The sequence below is a fragment of the Dendrobates tinctorius genome, unplaced genomic scaffold (genome assembly GCF_039654945.1).
Source record: "Dendrobates tinctorius isolate UK_male_01 unplaced genomic scaffold, ASM3965494v1 ptg000038l, whole genome shotgun sequence".
In the NCBI taxonomy this organism is placed as follows: Eukaryota; Metazoa; Chordata; class Amphibia; order Anura; family Dendrobatidae; genus Dendrobates; species Dendrobates tinctorius.
Window position 1 is genome coordinate 17,674,098 of NW_027361706.1, and position 20,558 is coordinate 17,694,655.

Here is a 20,558-nt window from a genome sequence, read left to right on the forward strand (position 1 = left end):
GAAAGATGTTGAATGGCCATGTCTAATTTTGGCCTGCGAGGAATTTATTATCCCAGAGATAAGACTCTGGCAAAGATGTCTGTCGACTGCTTTCTCATAGAGAACATAGGCGTTTTTGGCTGAACAAACCTTCCTGTGTATGGGAGAGCTGTCCAAGATGGCTATCGGATGAAGCATCGTTCGGTCGAGATCCATTTATGGTGTATGGGGATTTGAAGCTGAAATACTTACACAGTAGTTAATTCCAGACCTGTTTCTTCCTATACTGAATAAAGTAGTTTTAACCCAAACCCCATGATGAACAAGCAGTAAATTTATATCTCTTGGTTCAGAGCTGTAATCCTGTGAGCTATTGTAAAGTCAAGGCTGGGAGTTGAAGCTACTCAATGAGTGCTATGTAGTGTACAGATGGATCGTCACTGCTGATGCTTCTGTAGGAGCTGGCGATTAGATGATCACCAGGTGTCCGCCAGCATTGCAGAGTAGCTAGTTCCTATCAGAACCATATCGGCTCTGCCAGTGACACATATTTAGTCCATTGGGCTGATTCCCCTGGAATCATGGCTTTTATGTATGCCCCAGTTACAGTGGAAATAAATGATCAATAAAGAGAAAAAAATATTCCCTGGAGATCTTTGATCTTTTGGGAAACAAATCATTTGAAAGGGGACAAACAAAGAAATATAAATAAAAGTAGTATAAAGTCCACCCACTGCAAAAAAGTAGATTTTTTTTTTCTATATATATAAAATACATTTTACTACATGTAGCAAAAGCTCTACACATGTTATTTATCCACATGTCCATAATAACCTGTAGAATTAATTAGTAGGTTATTTGCGGTTTTATGTGAACAGTTAAAAAAAAAAAAAAAATAGATTTTTCTATATTTGCGCTCAAACATATTGTATACAAATTCCACAGGAAATATATATTTGCCCTAAAACAGCAATAAAGAATAATACAATTTGTACCTCATAAGATAAAGTCTCATACAGCCACATCAATGAAAAAAAAAAAAAAAAATCCTGGCTGCCAAAAACAGGAGAGGATAAAAAAAGAAAAAAAAAAGTTGGTCGGTCAGTAAGGCCCTGTTTGGCATGGTCATTATAGAGGAACTTTCACCATATGTTTCTGGTTATTAGATGCTTTTCCTGGGGGATTTCCACTTCTCCAACCTGTATAAGTTATGTGATAACACCCATTTGGCTTATCTAATATTAACTCATTAACTGGCAAATATTTGATTGCTAATATCTTCGCAATGGAAAGGCGACATTAAAACAAAACAAAAATTTTTATTCCTCTCTGCGTCCACTATAATATTGTGTGTCCAGTTCGAACTGAATTATTTGGTGAAAGGTCCTCTAAGGGGTTATACATTACTTGAAAAAAAGCTCCTGCAGGCCACAGTACACACTGTATTTTATGATGGACCTCCAGTCATACTTACGTGTTTTTTTTGAAGATGCTGCCAAACTTTTTTAAGCTTGGATGATCACTATCTGGAAGGAGAATACGGATTGTTCGATTATTGCATGAGAACCAATACATTAAAGATGGTCATGCGCCAAACGATGCTTTGGCCTATCATTTGGTCGACAGCCATCTCAGCCGACTCTCCCTTACACAGGAGCTCTCGCTTGGTCTAGCACTCCTGTGTTCTCTGAGAAAGCCGCTGACTGACACGTCAAACAGCGGCTCATCTCTGGGAGAATCAGACATGCCTAATTGACAAATCTCCCCATCAAGCCCCCGTCACACACCGCGATCTCGCTAGCGAGATTGCTGCTGAGTCACAAGTTTTGTGACGCAACATCGATCTCACCAGCGAGATCGCTGTGTGTGACACTTGCCCCCCTGTCAGGTATTGCTGATCGTCCTTCCATTCCATGGCCGGGACGTTTTTTTGATCGCTGGTCTCCCGCTGGCCAGCACGCATCGGTGCTTGTGGCAGGCGGGAGATCAGCGAACTGGCACTGGTAACTAAGGTACACATCGGGTTTCTAAGCGCCGCACAGCGCTTAGAAACCCGATGAGTACCTTAATTACCATCGCGCTGGTGCAGGGAGCTGGTAACCAAGGTACACATCAGGTTTCTAAGCACCACGCCCCGCTTAGAAACCCGATGTATACCTTGGTTACCAGCTCCCTGCACCAGGGCGCTGGTAACTAAGCGACGTGCGTTGCTTGTTACCCGCGTGTCGCTGGTGCTGATCGCTGGTGAAGCTGCCTGTTTGGCAGTTCACCAGCGATCTTGTAACGACACACCAGCGATCCTGACAAGGTCATATCGTTGTTGGGATCACTGGTGTGTCGCTATGTGTGACGGGGCCCTCAGTCTGCCGGCACCCCCATACACATTGGCCTGTTGATTGGACATATCCAATCGACATATCCTCCCCATCAGTCGACCGGCGACCCCATACACATTTGGCTGTTGATCGGACATGCCCAGTCGACACCTTCCTCATCAGTTGGCCGTCGCCCCCATACACATTGGACTGTTGACTGAACCTGTCGATAGCAGGTGAATCAACCAACATTCTGATGTGAATGGGGCCTTAAGACTGGCGGTTTGGACTTTAACACATAATCTGATCAGAGTTTTAATACACAGATAAAAATAAAATAGCTGAAAGAAAGTCAATATATTATGAAGATTTTTTTGTGTTTTTGCTTTGGTGAAAGGTTTATAGTTTCCTTTTTAGGCCGAGTTTTGATAAATGTGGAGCCTTTGGTAATTTGACATTTTCAGTCCACAAATCAAATTTGATGTCTGACAAACTCCGTAAAGTTCATATATTTTGCTCGCAGGTTCTTCTTCCTAGGTGGTCTGGGATCAGATTTCATTTTCTTTACCGTATTATACATGAAAGTAATTTCCTTTAAGGATCTAAACAAACCATCCGCTTTTCATGGTGTGTTGGAATCGGGTAAACTGCAATTGAAAGATGGAGCTGTCACTTGGTCCACATAGCACTGATCTGGGATGAAATGAAGCTGCAGGCTGGTCATGGTCGCCTAATTTAATGTCCAAAATTGGTATCTGTGAAGATTGTTTTCAGCAGGTCTTTGTAGTACTGGATATAGAAAATATGACATCTATGGCCACTTTTAGATGAATGCTACAATGTTTATGTAGTTGATAGAGTCTTCTGATAGGAGAGGGACCTCCGTCACCATTTGCCAGCAAGGCAACTCTCACACAAAAGCACACACTGCATACACTTCAACGCCGTTCGAGTCAATGCTGTCTTTAGCCCTGTCGGAGGTTCATCTGAATCCTATTTTTAGGAGTTTTCAGGCTGAGCTCTTAAACATACTGCACAAGCGCAATGTGAACAGTGTGTTAAATCCTCAGACCATCTTAAAAATAAATAAATTTTTAGCCAGACTCCAATTTTACATAATGAGTTACATCAGCATGTTATTTAATGCTGTCATCAGGGCACAGCTAGCATTAAAGCCCCCTTCACACATAGCGAGATCGCTAGCGATATCGCTAAAGCGTCATTGATTTTTGTGACGCAACAGCAATATCGGTAGCGATCTCGCCACATGTGACACTTACCTCCGACCCGGCTCCCCGCTGGATATCACTGATCGCGTGAGATTGTCCTGGTCCACTTCTCGACGAGCGACTCCATGGACACGGGAGGAAGTCGTCACCAGAGCTGCCGTCTGACAAGTAATTAGCGACCGCCGACGGCTGCTGCATCGCTGGTGAGATCTGCCTGTGTGGCAGCTCACTAGCGACCATTTAGCGATGCACCAGCGATCCTGACCGGGTCGTATCATTGTCGGGATCGCTGGTGCATCGCTAAATGTAACTGGACCTTAAGAGTGGTTCTGGACACGTAATAATGGAGACTAGTGGTGCACCACCAGAAAGCATTGATGAGCAGGTTGACGGACAGGGCATCTGTGGTTAACACAGCCTAGGAAGTCAGTGGCTGACGTACCGTTTAAGGGGTGTTTTTGTCTGGCGCCTATTTAAAAGGGTTAAAAGGCAACTCCCAGGCTCTATGCGTTGCTGGCTCAGATCAGTTACTGATAGCTCCTGCCGGCGATTTGGCTTCTCCATGTCAACAGAGCAGCTTTTCTGCTTCTGGGCTGCCCTGTCGAAGGGGCGTGATTGCATACTTCATGCTGCTTGACTGCCTGCTCCCTGCAGTTAGGCAGAGGAAACTTGCTGTCAATCAGCATGATGTCAGCAGTCACGCCCCATCAGCAGAGTGGAAGAGAAGCCTCTGCTCTTTTGACATGACACCAGCATAAGCCACTGTATCGCTGCCAGGAGCGGTCTGTCCTGGCAGAGAATACCCTTATGGGAGCATCTTGAGCTAACTTTTGTTGGTATAGTGGTACGTGTAGCTGGTGCAAACTCAACTAAAATGATCCTGCTTGCCAGAAATATCGGACTACCCTCGCCCAAGTGAAAATTTCCCTCTTATGTGGAGGACTGTGTAGAATACTGTGACTTGTACACACACCCCTCTTGTACATAGGCGCTGTGATGTGACAGTTTGATGGATTACCCTCCCCCATCCTATGATAGCAAACTCCGGTAACCCTCAGTCTTCTCCAGTCCAGGATGTTTGCACAGTATAAACTTCAGTCCTCAGATCATATCTGGAGTGAATAAGGTTTATTTGACTAATGTTGGTGGTGAGCACTGTAATCCAAAGCTCCCAAACTCTGAAAAGAGACTTCTGTACAAAAATAATAGATAAGGATCGGTTTTGTCTGGAGAGTAATCGTATGTCTCCATTATTTCCATAATTGTGACGCTTCTCAAATTTCACTGTAAGCTGAATTTAAGAGCAGGCACTCCTCAACCCCTGCTGCGGTATGCCATTATGCCACACGTCCTCCGAGAGCGAAAGGAGGCGGTGGATCTGGGGAGAGCAGGGTACAAGTATTGATCTCCTATGTAAAGTCCGCTCCTCGTCTTCTACAAATGGTTAATAATTGAAACACTTTCTTGGCTCAGATTTTTTTTTTTAGGTGTTGATTACTGACCCTTGTTCTCTAGTTTCGCAGCAATTTCCAAATGTATTCAATATGTTAACATTTTAGTTAATAAAATATAAGCCTTCTCCGGAATGGATTTGATGTCTTACTCCACAAACCAAAGAATCTGAAATCCTATTTTGTCTGGCCTTAGTATATCTAATCCAGCAGCCATCAGGTGGTTGTATCGATTTAGAGGGGTATTTCTGCCACAAAGTCCACTGGATATGTGTTAAATACTCACCAAACCAATCATTACAAAAGGAAAACCCAAATTTTGATTGAAGAGGTGATCAGTCATGCTCTACTTAGTTGCATCTTTCCATTCCAAGGACGTCGAATGGATCAGCAGGGTGCATGCTTGACCTGCTGATAGAAGGAAGTCCTCGTGCCAACTTTGGTGTAGGGGTCCCATTTCACATAGCGACGTACCAGCGATCCCGACAACGATACGACCTGGTAAGGATCGCTGGTACGTCGCTACATGGTCGCTAGTAAGCTGCCAAACAGGCAGATCTCTTCAGCGACGCAGCAACGATACGGCTATCCGTATAACAACCTCGGCGGTCATTGGTACCTTGTCACACAACAGCTGTTCTGACCACTCACGCCTGCGTCCCGGAGTTCTACGTCACCAACGAGGTCGCTTGTCCGCGTCAAACACAGCGATGCATGCTGGCCAGCGGGACGCCAACGATCAAAAGATGGCCCGGGACATTCGAGCATGATCAGCGATATCCAGCGGGGGGGGGCGGTCGCCACTATGTGTCACACGTAGCGAGATCGCTGTTGCGTCACAAAATCGGTGACGTTTCAGCGATCTCGCTAACGATCTCGTAATGTGAGACGGGGCCTTTAAGGCCCCGTTACACATTATTATTATTATTATTATTTATATAGCACCATTAATTCCATGGTGCTGTACATGAGAAGGGGTTACATACAAAGTTATAGATATCATTAACAGTAAATAAATTTACGATGTCAGACTGGTACAGAGGGGAGAGGACTCTGTCCTTGCGGACTTGCATTCTATGGGATAGTGGGGAAGAGACAGAAGGTCGGGGTGCAGCAGCTCTGGTGGTGATGAGGCGGCAGCTCAGGCGGTGGTGAGGCGGCAGAATGGTCATTGCAGGCTGTAAGTTTTCCTGGCGAGGTCGCTGTTGTATCACAAAATCGGTGACTTTTCAGCGATCTCGTTATGTGAGATGGGGGCTTAGCTCTTTACCAATTCTCTGCTTTGTCTTTTTGTATACCAGTCATCAATGAATATTCTATATTATGTGAAGATAAGAATTTGCCTAGAAAAGATAAGTGACAGACTAAGGGCCCCGTCAGCGACTCACCAGTGATCCTGACAACGATATGAACTTGTCAGGATCGCTGGTGAGCTGCCAAACAGGCAGCTTTCCCAGCGATCAGCACCAGCGACACGCGGGTAACAAACAACGCACATCGCTTAGTTACCCACTGTGTACCTTAGTTACCTTCGCGCTGGTGCAGGGAGCTGGTAACCAAGGTACACATCAGGTTTCTAAGCGGCGCGCGGCACTTAGAAACCCGATGTTTACCTTGGTTACCAGCTCGCTGGTCTCCCGCCTGCCACGCAGCGATGCGTGCTGGCCAGCGGGAGACCAGCGATCAATCAAATGTCCCGTCTGTTCCAGGATGATCAGCGATACCCGGCGGGGGGGGGGGCGGTCTCTGGTAAGTGTCACACATAGCAATCTCGCTGGCGAGATCACTGTTGCATCACAAAGCTTGTGACTCAGCAGCGATCTCGCTAGCGAGATCGCTATGTGTGACCGGGGCTTAACTAAGGTAATATTTCTCTCTCTTCTACGGGAGAACAGCCTGGTGGCTCAACATCAAATTCTATTTGAGTTCTACTGGTAGATCCAAATCTACTATTTGGCCACTGCTTCACTAGATTGTTAGATTCTGACAAAATTGATTGGATTTTTCCATCAATTACTCGATATAGATAAAAGTATTGGGGCGTCAGCACATTACAACGTTAAGAGTTTTTATGACCTCCCATTCTAAATCTATACATAGGAATATGAAGTTGGTCGCCTCCTCGTAATTAAAATGCTTCCTCTTGACCATCCATGCTTTTATAGACCATGCTTTGAGTACTGGGGCCCTGGCATACTGGAACATCATAGTATTAGAGGTTTAAACTCTGCAGTTCTTGAGTCAGCAGTGCGTTGGTGATACAGTATTCTACTCCTTCTCGCTCCATGACAATGGTCTGTAACTTTGTGGTCTCTTCTTCATGGCTGAGTTGGTATTGTTTCTAAAATTTTTCCACTTTTCAGTAATGGCACTCTGTCTCCCCTGGAGCCCTAAGTGGAGGGCGAAACATGACTAGGGGAGGGGGACCCATGATGCACGCCTTCCATTTTGCTTTGCATAGCTGTGTAATTTTTTTGTTTGTTTGTTTTTAGCAAGGATGGTCCTGTATTGTAGGGAGTAGCATAGGTTGTGTGCGCCCGTTGCTTACTGGGAGTAGGTGAGTTTATCAGGGGGTGGAATTCCCTTCTTATAGCTGCTTTCTTTCTTGCCACCTGAAGAACTAGAGGAAACATTTTGTAAAATCTCATGGTGAACAGGCTCGGCTATGGGGTTGGGAGGTGGTAGCGGGGACCATAAGGATGTGGTATGGTAACGTCTTTACTGCTGTCTGGCTTGCTCTGGTATGTCTGACAGTTGGGATTTCACAGTGTCCAGGAATCCCTGCGACCGAGGACTTCACCTGACTCCTACTATGGTTGTTATAATCCTATGATTTAAATAAAGCTATGGCCATTTTGCCCTCCAAACTCTTGTGTTTTGTGTACTTATTAGCACTGAGGTTTTCTGTAGTTATGGTTGTTTTTAAGGGGGAGTGAGGATCCATTCCATCCCATATCCAACAGTTATGACTTGTTCCTTTGGTAGCGCCCTGTTTAGTGGTAAGCGAGCATGCTCTGGTGTTATCAGAGTATCTCGGGTGTGACTGGGTAATATGTTCGAGTCCTCGCGGATGTTAGACAGCTGCAACACATGCGGGGATTACCTGTTTGTTAAGCACTCTAACAGCCGCGAGACAGGCAGCCACGGGGACTCAAGCATATTATTCGAGCACACCCGTGAGATACTCTGATAACACCCGAGCATGCTCGAATAACACAATATCCGAGCATGCGCGCTCATCACTTGTCCTATTACAGGACCACACTGATATTAGTGTGCTCCATAGAGCAAGGCATTCTTTCACAAACTTTAGTAAAGGCAGACGGCATGGAAATAAGGCTGGATTTTATACTTCTGTGGCAATGTGACTGAATGAAGAACCTGAATTCATTAATTAAGAGGAGTATCCCAATACTTCTGTCCATATAAAGTCTGTCGTAGAACCCATCGACGTGTGTAAGTCAAGGGGTAAATTCATGGCAAAATTCTGAGGGTCAACTTCGAATTTGTGCCATGAATTCCAGTGCTAATATATATTTTTATGTCAAATTTGCATGTGAACCAGTCATTAGTGTGCTTTGGTTTTATGGGTGGAGGGGGGAAGGGGTTGCCACCCGAATCCAGATCACATGCCAACATATGAACGGTGCTTTGAGTAGGCATCGTTTTCCAGTATACACTTCTGAGCACCAGCAAACTTTTCTACACGTTGGGATTTTGTTTGCTTAAACGTCCGTTCCGTTCACCTCGTTCCGTGTCTTGGAATCGTCATCAGTAAAACAATAGGTGTTTATCAAGTCTCCGAGCCAACTGACCAGCTTGACATTTTCATGTGTTTTCTTTGGCAAAAGTCTCGTCAAGTCAATTACAGGACAATCTATCCTTCCCTTTTAATAATTGGGAAAGCAAACAGCCTCTGTAGGTGTATTGTTCTCCTCATCATTGATTGTTGCCGGATACCCAAATGACTTTTTAAATGGAACACAAAGAGAATGACGCTTGTGTGTTTTTCCTTAAGGTTGGAGACCAGGAAGGAGATCCGGCTTGTGCTTTCTTTTTGCGGCGTGGATTTTATTAATCAGGACAGGTTGTATAGATGTGCAACATACGTCTGAAAGTTTTGCTATTGCTTCTATTTTCTTCTACATCCCACTTTTACGAGGCTGTTTCTCATCCACAGCTATATTGTCATTAATTGTATATGTAACAGACTTCTAAATTAAACATTGCCCTTAGTAACGTAAATATTTGCGATACGAAGGCCTGGTTTTATTGGAGGACCTAGGTTGCCTGCATTTCCCGACAGACTCCAAGGGTAACCACAAAGAATTTTGATTTCTGACATCTGCCTTTCACTGGCTACACAGGAACAGTTCGGATATTAGAAGTTCATTAGGGAGTCGCAGCTACTTGTTCTAGTAAAGACTGAGGTCCATCAAGTTCAACCTTTCTCCACCAATTGTGCGTCGTTTTGTCACTAAATTAACTATAACCCACAATGTTATGTGTATCGAGGAAATCATCCAGCCCCTTTTTAAAAGCTGTTGCAGTGTCTGCCATTACTACCTCTTGTGGTCGGCATTCCACAATCGGACTGCTCTAACTGTAAAGAATCCTTTCCTATTTAGCTGCCGGAATCTCCTTTCCTCCACACATACTGAGTGCCTCCTGATCCTTGGAAGGAATAAATCATGTGCCATTTCTTTGTATTGGCCATATATGTAAATTACATCAAATCTTTTTTTATAAGCTAAACAAGCCCAACTTTCCTAACCTTACAGGAAAGACTTTACGTCTCATGTAATAATCTAGTTGCTGTCTTTGAACTACCGTAACTCTAACTTCCTAGTATCCTTTTAAAAATGAGGCACACAAAACTGATATGCTAAATGTGACATCACAACGGATTTATAAAGGGGTAATAATAACACATTGGGATCACAAGATTTTATGACTTTATACACCATAAACTCTTGTTTGCTTTAGCAGTTGCTGCCTGACATTGAGCACTGCTGCTCAGCTTACTTGTAACCCGAATCCCCAAATCCTTCTCCTGGTCTGTAGTCCAGACTATATTTCCATATCATGTATATGCAGCCATAGGATTACGCCGACCGCGGTGTATTTCTCTGCATTTATCAACTTTAAACTTAATCTTCCATGTTTTTGCCATTGTAGCCATCTTGTACCATACGGTCTAGTTAAGTTTCAATTATCTTACAAAGTTTTTTGTTGACACTTTGCTTTCAGTCCCATCCACAAGGTCATTAATCAAGATTAAAAAGAATTGGGCCTCAAATTGACCCTTGTGGTCCCCACTGGTCCCAGTACAGATCCCTGCTGTCCCCACTGTTCCTGATGCAGATACCCATGGTCCCAGTACAGATCCCTGCTGTCCCCACTGTTCCTGGTGCAGATACCCATGGTCCCAGTACAGATCCCTGCGGTCCCCACTGTTCCTGGTGCAGATACCCATGGTCCCAGTACAGATCCCTGTAGTCCCCACTGTTCCTGGTGCAGATACCCATGGTCCCAGTACAGATCCCTGCGGTCCCCACTGTTCCTGGTGCAGATACCCATGGTCCCAGTACAGATCCCTGCGGTCCCCACTGTTCCTGGTGCAGATACCCATGGTCCCAGTACAGATCCCTGCGGTCCCCACTGTTCCTGGTGCAGATACCCATGGTCCCAGTACAGATCCCTGCGGTCCCCACTGTTCCTGGTGCAGATACCCATGGTCCCAGTACAGATCCCTGCGGTCCCCACTGTTCCTGGTGCAGATACCCATGGTCCCAGTACAGATCCCTGCGGTCCCCACTGTTCCTGGTGCAGATACCCATGGTCCCAGTACAGATCCCTGCGGTCCCCACTGTTCCTGGTGCAGATACCCATGGTCCCAGTACAGATCCCTGCGGTCCCCACTGTTCCTGGTGCAGATACCCATGGTCCCAGTACAGATCCCTGCGGTCCCCACTGTTCCTGGTGCAGATACCCATGGTCCCAGTACAGATCCCTGCGGTCCCCACTGTTCCTGGTGCAGATACCCATGGTCCCAGTACAGATCCCTGCGGTCCCCACTGTTCCTGGTGCAGATACCCATGGTCCCAGTACAGATCCCTGCAGTCCCCACTGTTCCTGGTGCAGATACCCATGGTCCCAGTACAGATCCCTGCGGTCCCCACTGTTCCTGGTGCAGATACCCATGGTCCCAGTACAGATCCCTGCGGTCCCCACTGTTCCTGGTGCAGATACCCATGGTCCCAGTACAGATCCCTGCGGTCCCCACTGTTCCTGGTGCAGATACCCATGGTCCCAGTACAGATCCCTGCGGTCCCCACTGTTCCTGGTGCAGATACCCATGGTCCCAGTACAGATCCCTGCGGTCCCCACTGTTCCTGGTGCAGATACCCATGGTCCCAGTACAGATCCCTGCGGTCCCCACTGTTCCTGGTGCAGATACCCATGGTCCCAGTACAGATCCCTGCGGTCCCCACTGTTCCTGGTGCAGATACCCATGGTCCCAGTACAGATCCCTGCGGTCCCCACTGTTCCTGGTGCAGATACCCATGGTCCCAGTACAGATCCCTGCGGTCCCCACTGTTCCTGGTGCAGATACCCATGGTCCCAGTACAGATCCCTGCGGTCCCCACTGTTCCTGGTGCAGATACCCATGGTCCCAGTACAGATCCCTGCGGTCCCCACTGTTCCTGGTGCAGATACCCATGGTCCCAGTACAGATCCCTGCGGTCCCCACTGTTCCTGGTGCAGATACCCATGGTCCCAGTACAGATCCCTGCGGTCCCCACTACTGACTTTACCTCATTTATAGAACTTACCGTTTACAACGACTTTTTATTTGCTGACCCTTAACTAGTTTTTTTTACCCATCTACATATCGTTTCCCCCAGTCCCAGCTTCTGGAGCTTCAGTATAAGGCCGGGATCACACATGCGAGAATCACGTCCGAGTCTCGCATGTTAAAACCCGGCACTGTCGCCGTCACTCGGGAGAGGAGCGTGCAGCTCCATATATTGGTATGCGGCCGCAGACTCTGCTCCCAAGTGCCGGCGGCAGTGCCGGGTATTAACATGCGAGACTTGTCCGTGTTTCTCGCATGTGTGATCCCGGCCTAAGGCTGTTATATGGTACATTACAGCATTACGATTTGCACTTACCTCCTCATAGAACCCCAACATGTTGGTCAGACACAACCTATCTTCCATGAATCCGTGCTGGTTGCCAGTTATTATAATATTCTCTACAGTTTTTCACATCTCTTATAATGCCCTTGTAATTTTGCATACCACCGATGTCAGTCTTACCGGATCACAAGATCCTAAGTTCTTGTTTTCCTATAAAATATATATATATATTTTTTTATTGCAACACATTCAAAGACTTTCTTATAGGAGTTGCCCAAAAGGAAAAGATTTTTATCATAGGGCTCCGACTTTTTTTTTTTTTTTTTTTAAAGAAATGTGCTACTCTTCTCGTTGATTTCCCGATCTGATGCTCTGTTAGGGTAAGTTCACACTAGGCGTTTTTTCAGCAAAACCCTATCTTGTGGCAGGAAAGAATCCGCAGAAAAAAGCATTTTTTGTGTGTTTTTTTGCTGTGGTTTTGGCATGCTAGATTTGTCTTTTGGACTTGCTGATGCACTTTAATGTTAAGAAAAAAAAGTCCTATTCTATAAAATCAAGTTTTTGGCATAAAAAAACGCAGAAAAACCTGATACCTGCGTTTTTTCACCACTCGTTCATTTCAGTGGGTAAAAAATGCACCAAAAACGCTGAAAGAAGGGACATGCTCCATTGTGCAAAAAAAACATGCAAAGTATAAAATACTAATGACAAAAAAAAACTGTGTGTGCATGAGATCTGTGAAATGTCAGACTTTGCTGGTACTGTAAAACGCAGCTGAAAATTGACATTAAAAAAAGGTGCAAAACCACCCAGTGTGAACTTACCCTTAATGGTCCGGAAACGCCACTCATCCATTTACTGGTCAGTGATTGGCTGACCAGGCGTTTACTATGTATTCAAGGATACATATTGTTTTCCACTTAATCACTGTGTTGTAATCAGAGTATATACAGAGGGCACCGCTGATGCAAGATCTGCTCGCTGCGAAGCTCCGTACCCCTGAGGACACTTGTACACAGGCAAAACATGTCAGTGCGTGGGGGGAGCTCTGTGCGGTGTGTTATTAGCAATCCATCAGGGTGTGAAGTATAGACCAAATGATGTAACAATCGTTTCCCAGTATACGGAATATCCGGCGTAGATCACATCAGCCTCACGTGATTGTGGTATAATGACTGAGCGGTACAATATAACTCTTAGTGATGTCTGTGTTGTAGTCAGACTTGTGAGTTTGGCTTTATCAGACGACCATATTAGAAGTTACGTTTTATAGTAAAGTGGGAAGTAGAGTCCCTTCCTTAAAAATGTTAATGATGAAGACTGATATTGCAACTCGACTCGGAGTTGAGAAGTAGCTGCGATACCGGACACAACCCAAAGACCAGGTAGATTGGTGCTGTTTCTGAAAACAGACCCTTTATTCTAACCCATAACAACACTTTTAAGGGAACTCTAAGAGTACTATATATGAGTATAAAAGTACTATATATGCACCGTATGTGTTAGTAGGATCCCTGGTCCGTTTTCCAGGAATCCCAGATATGTGAAAATGGCTATAAAAATACGACGACACGTCATAATTTACTTGTCCTTTAAATTCTGCTGTTTCTGAGCTTTCACATATGTTCACGTGACATCCAGAACCTTAGGGTGCTTTCACATTGTGTTTAGGGACACGTTCGCTGGTCTGTTGGGGTATAATTCCAAACCCCCATCAAAATGGGATCCGGATGTAAGCGCTGACAGAGCCATAGTCTAAATTGGTGCTGGCAGAGTGAACGTGCGCTCTGACGTGCATTGTTTTCGGGAATATACACCGACAGGAGGCGGACAGTCAGACGCAGTCTACTACGTCTGAGTGTCCACCTCCAGTAGATGTACACTCCTGAAAATGATGCATGTTTGCTCTGCTGGCACCGTTAAATTCTATGACCTTGATCCCGTTTTGCTGGGGGTTCAGACGGAAGCCCCAATGGGACCAGCGAACGTGTCCCTGGACGCAATATGAAAGCACCCTTACTTCCTGTGATAGTCCCATCAAAGCACAGAGGCCAGAAATTCCTTGCCTGTGCTTTAATCAGAACATAACCTGTCAGTCAAGTACAGCCCTACATGTAGGAGGCTGGATTCTGGAGGCAGGACTCCGCAGTTTTAAAAGTATTGTGCTCTGATGGTTGATGTCATGGGGAGCCTGGCCTGTGATCCTCGGCAACTTGTCAGTCACTGGGGATGTGCGCAGAAAGGGAGAGCAGAAGGCGCAGATATGGTGCAGGCTCTACAGAGATGGATGGCTAGATTTTGACCAATGGAGGTAGTGTTTGGGGTTCCATAGCTCTAGAATACATCTCAGGACAGTGCATACTAGGTGAAGGGGGGGTATTAGGAGGGAGAAAGTGTTTGGGCAGGTCTTTATCCATCATGAGACTCTAGGAGTCTCAGGGAGGTGCTTTGTAGGTGATATGGGTCTGCTCTGAGGGTGGGAATGTGTGCTTTGTGGGAAGGCAGAGAATTCAGACAACTCTGCTTCTTGGCAAATGTCTAGAGGCTCAGAGCATGGAAAGTTCAGAGGGCAGAGTGAGCTGGCGGGAAGCTAAGAATGTAAACGATAACATAGCAGAAGGATGTCTCCAAGAGGCTGAAGGGGGCTCAAATGGGAACATAAAGGTAACTATGGGATTCTGGGGACTCTTTACTGTGACAGCTCAATTTTGTTTTGCTGTTTTGTTTTGGGGGTCTTTTTGTGCTCATTAAACCCCTTTTAAGGACACTAAGCTTAATTTTCCTAGCTGGACAAGCCATTTAAAGATTAAAGACAATCCGTGGCATAAGCCACTGGAAGTTTAACCAATGGAACAATTGCCCAATACCAAGAATGACCAAAAATTGGGACCCTTTTTATGCCTGACTTTGCAGCCCCATTAAAGTGAATGACGCAGAGCAAAGAAAATAGAGCCAAGTCTATTAAAACAATGATCTTAACTCTCCAGTCACACAGTAATGGCAAATTCTATGGAGATGAAAACCTTTTAAAAGAACATGAGCAACAATTATTCTATCGGTAAAGCTAATATTAGATGTGCTGTGAATTTAATACTACGGCCATTGTTTGTCTTTTGATAAAATGTCCATTATGTAGTTTGTCACTAATTCCACCTTATTACTTCTCTCCTTTCAGATCTGGGACATGAGTGATGATGAAGTGATCTGACAACAAAGATCTGCTATTGTGACCCTGTGCAATAAAAGAAGGGACTCCTCTCCATCCTACTTGTCGCTCTCTGGCTGCTAATAAGTAGAACATGCTCTCGTCGTCTTTCTATTAAATCACACAATAGTTATTTTCTCTTGGACTTAACTTTACATTTTGACTTTTGCAGAAAAGATTTACTTTTATATTTGCCTAATGCTTCCATAACGAAAGGACTTGTTCAGGGTTAGAAAACAATCTTTTTTTTCCTTTAATTTTCCAGGACAGCGCCACTTTTGTCCACTGGCTGTGTCTGCTATAGCAGCGTTCACGTATATGTACCATGGATAAATATGGCACTGTTTTGTCTGTTTCTTTAAGATTCTTTTTTTTTTTTCTAATCTATGACATATGTTTAAACGAGAGCAAATATAGAAACATTTATCTAAACATAAATCTTATTAAAAAATATATGCAGTAAAGAAATATATATATATATATACACTTCAGAGCTTCTGTAGGATATAAAGGAACCCAAAACTAGTGGGTTACATGATAATGACCCCATGCACATCAGTCACTTCATAGAACATATTGAGGAAACTTTAGTAATATATGTACAGAGATCTTTTCCTGCAATATATTATGTTTACAAAAATAAGTTTCATTGTTGAAGTTCATGGATAAGCAAGGATGATCGAGTTCTTTATGTGATCCATTTCCTTATGGGGTTGTCCAGCCTTTGGGTACAAGTCTGCAGTCACTCTACGTGACTGCTGACTTGTTAATCCTCACAGTGCGCGCTGTCAGGATTTTTTCGGCGTCTGGTCATGTGACCATAAGTGTATGATTTGCATAATTCCAGCGACATTCCGACTAGACGTGTCCTGCCTAAATCACTTCCTTTGTATTGAGTGAGGCCGCACATGTCTAGTCGGCACATGAACGGCATGCATGCAAATCACATACTTGCTGTCAGGCGCCTGTCAGCTAGCCGGAAGATCCTGACAGCTTGCACACTGTGAGGATTCACAAGTCTATTGTCCCATAGAATGACTGCAGACTTGAGCTCCAAGGCAGGACAACCCCTTTAAGTCAGTAAGTTTGACATCTTTCATTGCGTCTTTGATATTGATGTCGCTTGGCCATAGACCCGGTCATTCTTTAATGGAGCCGTCTTTGTGCACATGTGAATGTTTGTATTCTTGCATTCCCTCTGGGTATGTTCACACTTGGTGTTTTCAATGTTTTTTTTCAGTGTGTTTTATATGCCATTCCTATGAGGAAAAAATGATCAAAACACATTCCAAAGTGCCACAAGTAAACATATTCTTTAGGTTGTCTTGTATGGATCACTGGGACTGTATTTTGCAGTCTTATTATATATATAAATTTCCTTTGAAATATATTGACCATACTGCGAAACTGATTGCCCAGCACCAATCTAAGGCTGCCCTTTTTATTTAATAAGAGAGGGCAGCCCCAGATTGGTGATTAATAGTGATGAGCGAACATGCGAGCATTCTCAAGACTGACTTCGGGGTGCTCGAAAAATATGACAGCGTCCCTGCGGAGGCATGTCTCACAGCTATTCAACAGCCGCAACACATGCAGGGATTGGCTGTTTGTTGGGTAATCCCTGTATGTGTTGCGGCTGTCTAACAGCCGCGATATATGCAGCCGCGGAACATATTATTTGAGCGTGCCGAAGTCACTCGGTTAGCACCTGAGCATGTTCAGATAACACCTAATCCCAGTTGTTTTGTTACCTTCCTTGTGTTCCCTTGGCCATAGTTGTATTCCAGACTGCAGCTCCGCACTTGGCAGTTTTTGTAGCTATTTGTAGAGCAACAAACCTCAGGAAGGATAAGGATACAGGACCTGCAGATACTGTAACGGGCAGTTTTCTCATGATGCATCAGAATTGACTGATGACAAAGCGAGCAAGGAGGGGAAATAAGAACATGCATGGCCTGGCAATGAAAAACCAATACTGTGCAACTGACCGCAAAGAGGTTAGAAAAGTCAAGCGATTTTTTTTCTTCAAAGATTAAAAGGAATCTATCAGCATGGAAATGAAGTGCAAGTGCTCGGTGCACCCATAATATGGCCAAACTTTTAAGTGCACCTTTCCACCTACTTTTTTCCTCTTTAAATCTGCCCTCTCTGTTTTGATTGACAGCTCTGGCTTTATAGAGAAAAAGATGGAAAACAAGTAGGTGGGAACTGTTTGGCCACACCAGGGGTGCACGGAGCGCCTGTGCTTGGTTTGAACAATCATTCTGTGCAGTACTTTTCGCTTATGCCTGACAATTAGTGTAAAGAGACGCTGCTGCTTCCACGGTGTGAGAATTGCACATGTCCAACATTTTTTCGATAATTTTCACAATCCCTTTAACTCTTCTTAAATTCTGGAACTGCAGGTGCGGTTAATGCCATACACATTAATAGGATCCTTCCTTCCTTTCCATAAGTAACAAAATATTATCTCTTGCTATCATCAACTTCTCAGTGCAAGAACCTTGAAAAACTCTTCCCCATATTTCTGTGTCCCGGGCTAATGTCCATGATGAGTGGGGGGGATTCATGATATTGGGGTTTCTGCCATTTAGGAGTGAATGTGATATTAATTTGGTATTTTTAATACCAATGTAATCCTATGGTGTAATCACTCTAAGGCAGTGTTTCTCACCTCCAGTCCTCAAGACCCACCAACAGGTCAGGTTTTCAGGATTTCCTTAGCATTGCACAGGTGATTTCAACACTTGCTCACGCATTAATTCCATCACCGGTGCAATACTAAGGAAATCCTGAAAACATGACCTGTTGGTGGGTCTTGAGGACTGGAGGTGAGAAACACTGCTCTAAGGGGTCAGAAGACGCTGCTGGGACTGTATGGCAGAGGCTGCAGGTCCGTAGGTGTTCTGCGTGCCGTTTTCTGGTGGCTTTGTGAGAACACTTCAGTTATACAATATGTGACGGCTCATGTCAGGTGCGCTATAGTTTACTTTCTCTTCATTTCAGTAGGAACTTAAAAATGTGATAAAACCGCTCTAAAAGCATGTGTTTTACACATTAACGTCAGTTTTGCGGTCCAATATCCTGGAACAGATTGAGTGACTGCATGACTTTGGCATCAGTTTGAGTCACATAGGAGTTAATAGGATCCATTATTCTCTTACTTTATAATATTTTGTCTTGAAACCCAATGTTTATTTGCAGCCAAATGCTATTTTTGTTAATGAGAGTGGTGTTCATCATCCCTTGTTAGTCACTGGTCCATTACTCCAAAACTAATATTCAGGTTAGTGAAAAGGGGGGGGGGGTTCAATTTAGACAGTCTTTAAATGAAATTCTGAAGATTTAAAGGGTTATTCCCATAATAACAAGCTATCCCCTAGCCATAAGATAGGGGATAACTTACTGATTGCCAGTCGTATGACCGCTGGGACCCCCAGTGATTGAGAGAATGGAGCTCTGTAACCCCGCAAACGGGATTCTCGAGCTCTGACTTGCCTGGAAGAGATGCGTGCTCTTGACCTCTGATCCACTCGTTGCCTATGGAAATGCTGGAAATGGTCAAAATGGCTGACTTGTTGTTTTGGGAATACTTTTTTAGAAGTGGTGTGCTGGTGCCCCCCATTGATGAGCTGTGGAATTTTCAGTTCCCCTGCTGGGCCACCACTGGAAAAATTGACTTTACCACCTTGTCCGCAGTGGGTTGTCCATGTAAGGTGCAGACGCTCCAGGTCTTCCAGAGCAAGCGCCAGTCTTTGTAGTCGCACATTACTGTGGCCAAATTTAAAGGGACTCTATCATCACAGGATGACAGTTCAAACTAAGTCCTTCCACTTTGTGCTTCACCAATCCTTTAAATACACCTTCCCACCTACTTGTTTTCCCTCAGTCTCTACCCCCCTCTTCTTTGATTGACAGCCCGGGCGTCATAGAGCCAGAGAATGGTGGAGATAGTTGGAAACCAAGCAGGTGGGAAGGTGTAGAGGAATGATTGGTTCTACCATGGTCACCTGCACTTGGTTTGAACAGTCATTCTGTTCTGACAGCCCCTTTAAAATGATCCAAGCTGCCATACCAAACACAACCTATGGACAGGCGTGATGCTGTAACAGGATGGTTTATCATTGGATCACACCTGATGCAAAAATGCATGAGTTGTAGAGTTGAGGAAAATGTTTGGCAAGACCCTGGTCCAAAAATCATATTGGTAGTAACCTACTCCTACCTGATGAGGTGTTATCTGCGCATGCTCAGGTGACAAGTATCTTCGGCGTGCTCCAATAATATGTTTGAGTCCCCACAGCTACATGTCTCATGGCTGTTCAACAGCAGCAACAAACAAAGGGATTACCTAACAAACAGGCAATCCCAGCATATGTTGCGACTGTTGAACAGCAGCGAGACATGTAGCTGTGGGGACTCAAACATATTATTCGAGCACTACAAAGACATTCGGTTAAGACGCAAGCATGCTCGTATAACACCTTATCCACGCTCGTTTGCTCATCACTAGTGTGCAGGGCTCTGCGGACTGCCAGTGTTATCATTGGACCAGGGTCCTATCAATTCTTTTGTTCAACTCCAGTCAGTTGCCATTAGGCCTTTCCACCATTTACTCCCTCGCTGTGGTCCTGGTGCCAGAGCACAAAACTTCATGAAACGTTCTGATCCGGTCCCAGACAGTTGGGAGTGATCCCATTGTTTGTCATGCAGTTCTTTCATAAGTTTCTATCTAGAGGAGGGTTGTAAAAATTAACTATTATTGAAACTTTATAATAACTGATGCAGAAAAAGATGTGTATTTTTTTTAGCCACCTTTGGTTTTCTTAATAACTAGACAATACAGTGCTGACTAATATTACCGTAGTATACCAGCAATGGTGAAGTACCAGCAGTCGCTTGTACAGCGCCAAGTTATCTTGTGATTTGGATTTTGGTTTTTTTGCAGTCGTTTCTACTACTTACTGTATGTACATCTTATGTTTATCTCTGCTCTTTGCTTTGTTCAGTATTCACAACGTTTTTCAAGAAACTGTTTGTCGGTATGTTAACAAAGACTATGTTCCCTGACAACTGATCTGTGTGTCATTACCAACCAGCAAATGTGTTCAACGAAATAAACTTCATCCAATTTCAGGACGGTCTGTGTTCCAATATTTCATGAATAAACCAAATGACTTAAAGGGAATCTGACAGTAGGATCCACCCTCCTGAGCCGTCTATATGGGCACATAAGT

At 44.5% G+C, this 20,558-nt stretch overlaps 1 protein-coding gene across 2 annotated transcripts in view; it reads left to right on the top strand.

Moving 5' to 3' along the window:
* ATG7 (autophagy related 7) overlaps window positions 1-20,457 on the top strand; it is a 354,904-nt gene extending 334,447 nt beyond the window's left edge. For both annotated transcript variants that reach the window (XM_073574239.1, XM_073574238.1), the window contains exon 19: window positions 15,292-20,457. In XM_073574239.1, the coding sequence (XP_073430340.1) occupies window positions 15,292-15,324 (33 nt within the window). In that variant the 3' untranslated portion in view covers window positions 15,325-20,457. The remainder of the gene's footprint in view (window positions 1-15,291) is intronic.
* The last annotated feature ends 101 nt before the right edge of the window (window positions 20,458-20,558 follow it).